Source organism: Gregarina niphandrodes (assembly GCF_000223845.1).
Source record: "Gregarina niphandrodes unplaced genomic scaffold scaffold00053, whole genome shotgun sequence".
Lineage (NCBI taxonomy): Eukaryota > Apicomplexa > Conoidasida > Eugregarinorida > Gregarinidae > Gregarina > Gregarina niphandrodes.
Window position 1 is genome coordinate 2235 of NW_011645820.1, and position 11576 is coordinate 13810.

The window sequence follows — 11576 nt, forward strand, 5'->3', positions numbered from 1 at the left end:
TTCTAAGTCTTTTCCAGACCTTCCTTTAAGAGATGCAATCACAGCTTCACTTAGGTCCTCAATCATAGCTTCAGTTTCCTTGTCCGCCTCTGCCCCTCGCATCTCCGCTCGCTTTCTTGCCTCCGCTTCAGACAGCTTTGTGTGGTCCTGACTTCGTGGGTCAGTCTGACTTCGTGGGTCAGTCTGACTTCGTGCGTCAGTCTGACTTCGTGCGTCAGTCTGACTTCGTGCGTCAGTCTGACTTCGTGCGTCACTTAGCGATGCAGCCAATGTGTTATTCAGGTCCTCAATCATAGCTTCAGTTTGCCGATCCCCCGCTGCCCTTCGCATATCATTTCGTTGTCTTTCTGAATGAGATCGTGTTACTTTACCCACTTCCGTCTGGCCTCCCATTCTACCTCCCATTCTACCTCCCATTCTACTTGGTGGTTCAGTCACCATTGAGGCTTCACCCAGTGACTCTATTAATGTTTCGGTTAGCTCCTCTACCACCGTTTCCGTTTGTCGCACATGTTGGTTTCCTCGGTTCATCTCAACTCCCGATTTTCTCGTGTATGGCGTTTGCCTTTCAGATTGAGTTCGTCGTACTTGTTTACCTCCCTTAGTTCTTCCCATCCTCTCCGCCACCGGATCACCCAAAGATTCAACCATCGTTTCTGTAAGTTGTTCAACTAGGGTCTCAGTTTGTTGAACGTGCCGCTGAGTTAATCTCTCTGACTGAGTACGTCGTATTGCTCCAGTCGTCACCCCGACGCTTCCTGTGCCGACCTCGACGTCGATTGATCTTTCCGTGGTCGATCTTCCAATCGTCGATCTTCCAATCGTCGATCTTGCGGTCCATCCACTTCTTGAAGACTTGCCAACTCGCCGCCCATCACCCGCTTCGATCTCGATCTTGAGTTCTCGTTCGGTTACCGTAGCGGTTTCAACCACTGCTCCATGTTGCACTGCTCCATGTTCCATTGCTCCATGTGCGATTCCGTAATTATTGCCGTGAGCAACTTCAATCTCCATTGGACCCCCAATCGCTTGTCTCATTTGAGGGGTCAATGCTCCGGACGAGTTTCGAGATCGGGTTCCTGCAGTTCCCGGCGGTGTGCCGATGCGTCTACCGTTTCCTGCGCCAATCTCGATCTCGATGCGTCGCTCTGTGATAGCTCTCGACGTTCCTTTTCCGTCGTAGCCATCCGGTCCACTAGCCGAGGTCACAGACTGGGTCTGAACCTCAACGTGTTGTCCCACCGTACCGGGTAAAAACACAGCTACACTGACTGCGCCATTATTCCCGTTAATGGAAATGCCATCGAACGGTATAGCCACCCGAGGCGATGTTTCTCCGCCTCGCGACCAGAGTGCCGAGGCCGCCTCCCACCGTTCCTCCTGCGTCCACTGTTCCTCACGAACGTGTTCATGAACGTGTGCTTCGCGCACGTGTGCTTCTCGAACGTGTGCTTCGCGCACGTGTGCTTCTCGAACATGCTTCTCGCGAACATGTCCCTCAGGTCCATATCCCTCAGGTCCATATCCCTCAGGTGCATATCCCTCAAGTCCAATGCTTCCGTAAATCTCTTCCCGCATAATGTCGGCACGAAGATCTGCCTCGAAGCTTTGGAGCCAGTTCTGCACAGCAGGTAAGTGGAGGTAGAGACCCAGAAATTCACGGGCAACCTCCATGACAAGGTCGACGTCTATCTCGTGCGTCTTGAGTCCTAATGCTCGAGCGCTAGTGGCGATAAACATCTTTAAGAGTGCTTTTAATTTCACGCTTTCGAAACCAAGTCCCCGGGGTGTTTCTCCACGGGGTGTTTCTCCACGGGGTGTTTCTCCACGGGGTGTTTCTCCACGGGGTGTTTCTCCACGGGGTGCTTCTCCACGGGGTGTGTGTTCGCCGTCTTGCGTGTTGAATCCCTCAGCTCCTAGTGCATCATCTTCTGTGGCGAGTGCCTGACTAGCCCCTAATGCCTCGCTTTCGAGTTGAAACCAGCAGCCATGCTCAGCGATCCATGTCATGTCACTCAAATGTGGTCCCTCGTCCGCCTCTAACCAGTCTTCTGACACTGCCGCTTTCGGTACCATGTACCGTAATACAACCTCTTGAAACGGATCAACCCCCATTTCATCCCCAATATTCGGAGTCAACGCAGGCACCGGACCATCAGCAGACAGATCATTAGTCCACACACTCACTTCGAACATATATACATCATCCTCACATTCCAAACGTACCACACCTCCATCCACCACATCGCCGGTTCGAGTCGCCGTCTCCGCCGGTGTCTCGAAACGAAAAACGTAACCCAAAGCTGCCGCAGCTATCCCTCCCGATTCTTCTCTTCTCGCTATTGGACCAAACATTACTCAATTCCTTAACTCAATTCTTAAATCCAATTCTTCAATGCAATTCCTTAACTCAATTCTTCAATGCAATTCCTTAACTCAATGATGGATACTTCTTGATCAAGTGCCTCAACACAATTCTATTCTCTCGATGCAAACCAGCAGACCTACGCGTCCTTAATTAACGGTAGTCAAAAATGGCCAAAAAAAAGTGATCGGAATTTTCTCCGTTGCACAAAAAAAATGCTGTTTCAGTTCCAGTGCATAAACCTCGGTCTACGCACACGTGTCTCCGGTCTACACACACGTGTCTCCGGTCTACACACACGTGTGTTCGGTCTACACACACGTGTCTCCGGTCTACACACACGTGTGTCCGGTCTACACACACGTGTGTCCGGTCTACACACACGTGTGTCCCACACACGTGTGTCCGGCTACCATTGCCACTCGTCTCCGCATTCATTCCCGATCTCGTTGTCATTGGCCTCTGGCCCCGTCGTCGTACTCGATTCGCCTTTCGGTTGTGACTCTTCTGACCACGGCCCTTCTTCTTGCGATGGTGGGTCTTCCTGCATGATTTGATGGAGGTTCCGTAAATATTTGGATTCGTCTTTCGTCTACTGGACTGGATGGTGTTTGATTTCGAATCAATCTAGCGGTTCTTGTTCTTGTTCTCACTCGTGTGTCTTTTTCGGTTTCAATATGCACGTAAGGATCAGGTCCTTCTAGGAAAATGGAAACAGTGATTTCTCCTGCTGCAGTGATTTCTCCTGCTGCAGTGATTTCTCCTGCTGCAGTGATTTCAGCATCGTATGTTGCGTCAGAGGTGTAATCGAACGAGTCTGGTCGTTGGACAAGTGCATCTCGAGGTTCGAAGTTCTCGCTGCATTCATCTCGATCTCGGAATCTTGAATTCTCTTCGCTCCGCTCAGTTGCATCTTGGTATCTCGGACCCCACCTGTCTTCATTTTGAACGGACTCATTTTGGTATCTTGAATTCTCGATGGACCGGACTTCGGAAGAGCGGACTTCGGAAGAGCGGACTTCGGAAGAGCGGATAGCATCTCCGTTTAATTGTGCCGGTTTGATAGCGTCAAAGAGTTCGAAGACTCGATTAGTAACGTCTTGTGCCTTTATATACATGTGTTCGCGAAGTGTTTCTGAATAAAGGTCGTCTTCAAATCTTCGGATCCATCGTTGGACGGGGGGGATATGTAAGTAACGTCCCAAACATTCTTTTACAACTTCGATGACTAGAACATGGTCTACTTGGTGTAATTCCAATCCAAGAGCGTGGGTGTTAGTTTCAACTAGTTTGCGTATTAGGGAGTTGAACTTAACGCTTTCAAATTCTCGTTCCTCATCCAAGTCTTCATAATCATCCAAGACGGGACTGCTAACTTGGAACCAACAACCGTGCTTAGTGACCCAAGCCATATCAGTCAATTCAGGATGTCCATCATCCTCAAGCAGCCACTCATCAGGAACCTCTTCACGATGAACCTTGTAACGTAAAATCACATCCTTCAATGGATCCGCTATCGCACCTAATTCTAAAAAAGTCTTTGCTGCCGACGGTGAAACTTTCCCACATGCCGCCACATCATAACCTGATTCTAACCAAACCTCAGACTCATTCAGATCAACACAAATACTGAATGTATAAACATCATCCTCCGCACAATCTGTCAAGACCACTGCTGGTAATTTATCACCACACTCTTCAACCGTCTCAAAACGAAATACGTAACACAGCATCGCTGCTCTCCGAATGTCATAACTACTCGCAACTAAGCTCAACATCTTGTCTTTAATGTAGTCTTTCTTTAATGTATAAACCGGGTCAAAAAAATGCCCCCTTTTGACTGAGTCAAAAATGGGAACACCCGAGGGGTGCCGTAATGAATTTTTTGGGGTTGGAAGAACTACCAGAAGACTGTCTTGATGGATGAGTCGGAAAACAGTGAACGAACTGGCGTTTTGTCGCGTCCGGCCAAAAGTTTGTATCACAGCTCTTTTTTTTGGAGGATGAGGACATCTGTAGCTGTGCAGTCAGTGGGGGGAGCGGAGTTGTTGGCGGCATTAGTAACCAGCGAGGGGATTCAGTCAGAGCTTGACGACCAGACGAGCGCTAGGTTCTTGACCTTTGTTGTGAAGGGCGAGGACCAAGTGCACGCCGTAGCATTAGGGTCGGAGGTCGAACTCCAGGAGCTCGATGCCAAGCTCAACGCTGGACACGTGTCAGAAGGCGTGTCAGGCCTGGACCAATACAAGCTCGTGTTCAAAAGCGTAAGCAGACTCAAGGTTTTCACTGTCTCTGGGCAAACCACTCCGTACACCCAGTCCGTCGTGCGCAACAGCCTAAAGGAGTTCCTGGGTGAGAAGGCCGTGGGGACTGAAATCAGACATAAGGTATGGCTAGATGCTTTTGGTAGGTGTCAATCTGAGACTGAGGACACGGGCGACGATGGGCATATGGGCGTTAATGAGGATATTGGCGCCGATGAGCTACAAGTGTTTACGAGAAAGCTAAAGCGGAAAGAGCTGCCGCGTCTCTTGCCGAAAGTCCAACAAGACTGGAGGGAGGGGATGAAAAGGTCGGCGGTCAACTCGTGGACAGACTGCCTCGAGGTTGCACGCGATGCTTTCAACCAGTACCCACTGCAAACGAAAGTGGCGGTTGCAGGCGGTGCGCTGTTTGCGCTGGCGGGGTGCTACTTTAACTTCTTTCCTCCCGGCGTCGGTGGTGCGCCCTCGGACAATGAATCCAAGGACTTGGAGAATTACGCGAAGATCTTACCCTGTGTCAATTCAACCCGTTTGGATAAGGCAACATGTGCCGAAGGGGTCCCATTATGCCTGATGATGAAAGTTGACCCTCAGAAGGTCTGTCAGCAGTTTAACTACACTGTCCCTCTGGAGCTTAGTAAGTTGGATCGCATACCATCGTATTTGGACGTTTGTCGCGCGAGCGGCAGATGTGAAGTCGCTGACTCAAAGCTGGAGACGAACAGCCCGCCCGCGAACCTGACGACTACGGCGGAGCCGAAATCAGCCGCGTGGTCGACGACGAGCAGGGCGGCGACGACGAGCAGGGCGGCGACGACGAGCAGGGCGGCACTTACAACGCGGGAGCCGCACGCGATCTTGCCCTGTGGCAATGTGACCCACCCGGAAAGGGCGTTGTGTGTAGAGGATGTCCCGTATTGCCTGACGTCGAGATTAATGCCTAAGAGAGGGTGTTTGCCGCTGAAGTCCCGACTCAGTTTTGATAAGTTGAGTGAGATAGATAGGAGCCCGAATTACGACGTTTGCCGCGTGAGGGGCAAATGTCTAACCGCTGGGTGGACCAAGATCGTCCCCTGTGCTGATGGAATCGCCAATTCGACCCCCGAGGGCGGCGTCACATGTGTCGAGGGCCACCGTTTGTGCGTGACGTCGGAACGACAACGTGAGCTAGGATGCTTGCCGCCTTGGTATCATGACTGGCTCAGACTAATACATCTCCCTGGCCTTGATGACTACAGACTTAAGGCTTGCTACTTGGACGGCGACTGCCCTATACCTCCGTCCAAGATGGTAGCAATCAACGTGGAAAGAGACGTGAGCACATGTTACACCGAGATGTTGTCACATAGTGCGGAGCCTATGAATTTCCCTGAGACGTGTGCCAGACCTGAAGGGGGTGCCTTCATATGTGATGTCTGGGAGCCACGGAGAACAGTTCGCAGATGTTTTAAATATGGTGATGATGTTGGTGCAACATTTGAAGAAGTTCAAGATGCTATTAGCGTGCCCTACACGTACTGCAGTTTGAACCATATGTGCATAGATAAACGTATGGAGTTCTACCAACACTTGTGTAAACACTGGCAGTGTTGACTGACTGGCTTTTTTTTTCGACAACGACTGGTTGGTTATGACAACGGCTTCCACAATTGACTGGGCACTAAACTGGGTAAGCGAGAGGAGCGTGTATCTAGGCTATGCGTATATAGGGCGCTTTCCAGAGTCGGTGCGCGAGCTTAACTCGCGCGAGCAGCAAGCCTGGGAGAATAAACTAGCGAAGTGCCGCCTCCCACCGCCGTCACAGAAGAGGAGTTTGAGCAGTGGGCGGATGACGTCGCGACGGCTGTCGGCGAGCAGTACCACGACGAAACGCTAATAGCTGGGCTGAAGGCGTTCGTGGAGGCCGGAGAAGGCAAAGCGATGTCCGTGGAGCTAGAACCAGGACCGACTACCTGAAGGCGGTGCAAAAGTTCGTAAACAAGGACCTGGGCTCCGACAAGAAAAAGAACGGCCAGCCAGCGCCAGGAGAGGACGTCGGCATGCCAGTGGCCGCAGTCGAGAAGGTAGTGCAGAGTGACGGCCCAGGGGGCGCGGAACGTCGGAATGAGCCGACAGAGGACACGACGCTGGAGTCACGAGTCGCGGGAACCGTGACCGGAGAGTCGGGTAACGGCCGAAATTTTCGGTAAGGGCCCTCGTGAAGGGGGTCGAGATTGAGTTCCAGCAAGATACAGGCGCAGAGGTAAGCCTGCTGAGGAGAGAGGATTGCAGTCGCGCTGGCGTAAGAGTGTCGCAGCGCCGACAGCAAGTAAGCACAGTGCTGGGTTCAGGGTCACTACCCGTGACGGACCTGGTACCGGTAACTGTGCACGGCGAGACGGACGAAGTAGAGTTCGCGGTGCATGACCAACCGTGGGTCCCGAACCTCCTTGGGAGGGTAGAATTGGAGCGGTTTGGTTTGATTGAGAGAAGGTCCGGGAAGGCGTTGGTCCTGGCGGCGCAGAGAGGCGCCGTTGATGAGATACGGCTTGCGGAGAAGTACAAAGAGCAGCCACCAGTGTTAGAGGAGCAGTCGGAGGATCCCTTCGAGACGCAGCGGCAGGTATTCGTGGAGGGCACGGGACACCTGGACCAGAGCCTGAGGGACGAGCTGTGGAATCTGTTGGTCGCATACAGAGACGTGTGGGAGAACCCAAAGGTGGCGTGCGTCAAGTACGAGGCGCGTTTCGAGGCGAGCGGCAAGCCGTACAAAGCGAGGTTGAGGCATCTCGAGCCTGAGTTGCGGGCCGAGTTGGAGAAGCAGGTGGAGAAGCAGCTGAAGCTTGGAGTCATCCGTCCCTCGAGTGGGCCGCCGCGCCGCACTTCGTGAAGAAGAAGACGGGCGAGTGGAGGTGCGTTTTGGATTACCGGAGGGTGAGCCACGGAGAACAGTTCGCAGATGTTTCAAATATGGTGATGACGTCAACGCAACCTTCGCAGAAGTTCAAGATGCTATTAGCGTGCCCTACACGTACTGCAGTTTGAACCATATGTGCATAGATAAACGTATGGAGTTCTACCAACACTTGTGTAAACACTGGCAGTGTTGACTGACTGGCTTTTTTTTTCGACAACGACTGGTTGGTTATGACAGCGATGCTAACTAACACCAGGGGAGAAGGCTACGAGTCATAAGCGGAGTAGGCTACGAGTCATAAGCGGAGTAGGCTACGAGTCATAAGCGGAGTAGGCTACGACGAGTCATAAGACTCGGCGTGTAGGTGGTTGTTTTTTGGTTTTTCGGGGTGGAACGGGGGGGGTGATTCGGGGGGGGGATTTCCTTAGCAGAGAATTCGTATAAATAATGTAAATAGAATCATTGTTTAAAATACAGCGAGCATGGAACAATCTATCTAACAGTTGATGGAGGAATAGTTGATGGTTGATGTTGCTGAAGTTGCTCAGGGTTAGACTTGGAAGTAGGTGTTCAGTTTAGCTGCGAGCTGATCAGTGGTTTTTTTGGCGTCTCCGAGTAGCATGAGAGTATTTTCTTTGAAGAAGACCGGATTGTCTAGGTCGGCGTATCCTGCGCCCATGGACCGTTTTAGGTATACGCACGTTTTAGCTTTCCATACTTGTAGGACGGGCATGCCTGCTATGGCACATTGGGGATCTTCTTCGGCAGCGGAGTTGGTAATGTCGTTAGCCCCGACGACGAGTGCTACATCAGTTGCAGCAAAGTCGTCGTTGATCTCTTCCATTTCCTCGACCCAGTCATAGGGGACTCCAGCTTCTGCCAGGAGTACGTTCATCTGGCCGGGCATGCGGCCTGCAACGGGATGAATACCGAAGCGCACATTCACCTTTTTGGCTCGCAGTACCTGCGCCAGTTCAGCAACGGCGTACTGAGCACGCGCAACGGCCATGCCATAACCCGGCACAACGATCACGCGCTGCGCCTGTGCCAGAGCCTCAACAACCTCTTCGACAGTGGCTTCGCGATGACTCCGGATCTGCTGGTCGCGAGATCGAGCCGGGCTCGGCGCAGCCGTCGCGTACCCGCCGAACAGTACATTCGCAAGAGAACGATTCATGGCCACACACATTATGTACGACAGAATGCCGCCGCTGAAACCGATGAGCGAACCCACTATGGTCAACATCAGGTTATCCAACATGAATCCCTCAGCCACCAGTGCCCAGCCCGAGTAGGAGTTGAGTACGGTAATGCAGACGGGCATGTCACCGCCACCGATGGATGCGACAGAGTGCCATCCGAGGAAGAGCGCGAGTGCGGCCGTAGCAAGCAGTAGCTGAAGCCCTGTGGCGTCCGCCAGAACGGCGACAGAGCCACCGTTCCCGCCCTGGATGAAGAATACGAAGAGAGCAGCCTGAACGACAAGGAGCGTTAGGTTCAACTTGTTCTTGCCAGGAAGCGAGAGCGGCTTCGACTTAACAAGGCCATGCAGCTTGGCGAAGGCGACCAGCGAGCCAGTGAGCGTCACTGCGCCTATGAAGGTGCCAGCCGCTGCAGCAGCGCCGGCGGTGCTAGAGTACTCCGTGTCTGAGTATGGGTGCACAACGAAGTGTCCTAAGGAAGTTAACATTGCTGCCAGACCCACGAGCGAGTGGAAGCCAGCCACAGTCTGCGGCAGTTCAGTTACGCCTACGCGGTTTCCGACCCAGAGGCCGCCGACTGCACCGGCACACACGAGTGCACCCGCTAGCAAACGGGCGCGGAAGGAACTCTTGTCAAGTGTGAGGCCCAGCGTGCAGAGCACGCCTAGGAAAACTCCGACCACGCCCATGGCGTTGCCGAACCGCGCGGTGGTCTGTTTGCTCAGAGCGCCAATGGCAACCACGCAGCAGAGCGAAGCGGCCAAATACGTCAACTCCGAAATGTCCACGCCCAATACGCCGTCTGCAATCACGTACACCACACCCGCAGCCGCAGCCGGGATGCCATACAAGTAATTATGTTCCTCCGGGTCGCCTGGCCTCCGGAACATGTCCAACATCCGCGCAGTCACTGTAAACCCTCCGATGATGTTCACAAACGACGCACCCGTAGCCAACGCGCCCAGGGACAATGCAAACGACTCACGCGCAGTAGCCAACAACACCATCCCACCCAACGCTGTCACTCCCGATATCGCATTCGTCACAGACATCAACGGCGTGTGCAACGCCGGTGTCACACCCCACACGGCCTGATAACCCGCTGTCCCCGCCAATGCGAACACAACCACCATCGTCAACAAGTTCACGTCATGTGACAACACATTCAAACTTATCAGCGAACACAAACCGAAGGCAACTGATAATGCAGTCGCCAACGTCTTCTTCCTTTCCTCTTCCGGAGCCGCGCTGGCCGCGGCCGCGGGCTTCGCCCTCGGCGCGGGCGGCGCGGGGAAGAGATGTCGAGGGGCGGGCCAGAGTTTCTCTCCTCGGTGTGTGACGATGCTAGCGCGTGCTACGAGGTCTCCGAAGTTGAGTAACAGATCTTTGGTGTTCTTGTCTTTGAGTGCTAGTACGAACTTTGCAACATTTTGGGCGTATAAACGCGAAGCTTGAGTGGGTAGACGCGAAGGTAGGTCGGTGTAGCCGACGCAAGTGACTCCGTTTGCAGTGGTGATGCATGCGTCTTGTACGGTGGTCTCTATGTTTCCTCCTTGTTCTGCGGCGAGGTCAACAGTGACACTTCCCGGTCGCATGAGGGCGATCATGTCGGCGGTGAATAGTTTGGGTGCGGGTCGTCCTGGAATGAGTGCCGTGGTGATGATGATGTCGACATCTTGTGCCTGTGTTCTGAACAATAGCATTTCCGCTTGGATAAATTCGGGAGTCATCTCTTTGGCGTAGCCTCCTGAGCCTTCGGCAAGTTCGAATCCAGGGAGGTCCAGAAATTCGCCTCCCAAGCTTTCGACTTGTTCCTTGCAAGCCGGACGAGTATCAAAGCAACGAACAACCGCGCCCATCTTCTTGGCTGTTGCTATCGCAGACAAGCCTGCTACACCAGCGCCAACAATCAGCACTTTTGCCGGTGGGATACGTCCAGCAGCCGTCATCTGGCCTCCGAGGAAACGACCGAAGAGATGAGATGCTTCCACCACCGCTTTATACCCTGCAATGTTTGCCATTGAAGATAACGCATCAAACACTTGTGCACGAGAAATCCGTGGAATCTGATCCATCCCAAAAGCCGTTACACCTCGCTCCACCAACATCTTCACCACCTCCACATTCTGTGCCGGCCAGAGTAACGATATCAACATACCACCACTACTCAACAATGCCACCTCAACCGCATCCGGCGCACGCACCTTCAACACTAACTCACACCGCCATGCCTCCTCCCGACTCACAATTATCGCTCCCGCCTCGCTATACATCGCGTCCGTGTAGTTCGCCAACATTCCAGCACCCTCCTCCACCTTCACCGTAAACCCGTTCTTCACGAACTGCGCCGACGTCTCTGGAGTCATCGCCACACGCGCCTCACCCCTGTAAGTCTCCTTCGGACATCCAATCACCGACTACAACCATAAACTCTGTGTGTGGAAGTCACACACCCTGTGTGTGGAAGTCACACACCCTGTGTGTGGAAGTCACACACCCTGTGTGTGTGTGTGTCACACACCCTGTGTGTGTGTGTGTCACACACCCTGTGTGTGTGGAAGTCACACACCCTGTGTGTGTGGAAGTCACACACCCTGTGTGTGTGGAAGTCACACACCCTGTGTGTGTGGAAGTCACACACCCTGTGTCACACACCCTGTGTCACACACCCAACCGGGATGGACTTACAATCGAAACACGCTCAACGGGAACTGAGAGCGCCACGTTTTCCTTGCCGTTTTGGATCTGGTCTTCGTAGCACAACAGGCGCTGCAGCAGGGAACCCTCCATTGTTATTGCTCTTAATTAACCAGTATTCTTCTCAGCGATCTCTCCTTTTCAGATTCCTT

General features: G+C 53.0%; 6 protein-coding genes across 6 annotated transcripts; 3 read left to right on the plus strand and 3 right to left on the minus strand.

The window, feature by feature from the left end:
• Positions 1-206: 206 nt before the first annotated feature.
• GNI_165050 (GETHR pentapeptide repeat (5 copies) protein) lies at positions 207-2355 on the minus strand (the record flags this gene model as incomplete). The annotated part of the gene is made up of 1 exon (XM_011134863.1): positions 207-2355. A coding segment is annotated over one exon (2149 nt), but the record flags the coding sequence as incomplete, so codon positions are not given.
• A 462-nt stretch (positions 2356-2817) lies between these two features.
• On the minus strand, positions 2818-4143 carry GNI_165060 (hypothetical protein; the record flags this gene model as incomplete). Its single annotated transcript, XM_011134864.1, has 1 exon — positions 2818-4143. The coding sequence occupies one exon, from the start codon at positions 4141-4143 to the stop codon at positions 2818-2820; it is 1326 nt and encodes a 441-aa protein (XP_011133166.1).
• A 225-nt stretch (positions 4144-4368) lies between these two features.
• On the plus strand, positions 4369-5573 carry GNI_165070 (hypothetical protein; the record flags this gene model as incomplete). The annotated part of the gene is made up of 2 exons (XM_011134865.1): positions 4369-5266; positions 5341-5573. 2 exons carry the CDS (start codon positions 4369-4371, stop codon positions 5571-5573), a joined length of 1131 nt encoding a protein of 376 aa, XP_011133167.1.
• Positions 5574-5916: 343 nt separating this feature from the next.
• On the plus strand, positions 5917-6222 carry GNI_165080 (hypothetical protein; the record flags this gene model as incomplete). Its single annotated transcript, XM_011134866.1, has 1 exon — positions 5917-6222. One exon carries the CDS (start codon positions 5917-5919, stop codon positions 6220-6222), a length of 306 nt encoding a protein of 101 aa, XP_011133168.1.
• A 446-nt stretch (positions 6223-6668) lies between these two features.
• Positions 6669-7498, plus strand: GNI_165090 (hypothetical protein; the record flags this gene model as incomplete). Its single annotated transcript, XM_011134867.1, has 2 exons — positions 6669-6814; positions 6901-7498. The coding sequence occupies 2 exons, from the start codon at positions 6669-6671 to the stop codon at positions 7496-7498; spliced, it is 744 nt and encodes a 247-aa protein (XP_011133169.1).
• A 577-nt stretch (positions 7499-8075) lies between these two features.
• GNI_165100 (NAD(P) transhydrogenase) lies at positions 8076-11517 on the minus strand (the record flags this gene model as incomplete). Its single annotated transcript, XM_011134868.1, has 2 exons — positions 8076-11144; positions 11416-11517. The coding sequence occupies 2 exons, from the start codon at positions 11515-11517 to the stop codon at positions 8076-8078; spliced, it is 3171 nt and encodes a 1056-aa protein (XP_011133170.1).
• Between the last annotated feature and the right edge of the window lie 59 nt (positions 11518-11576).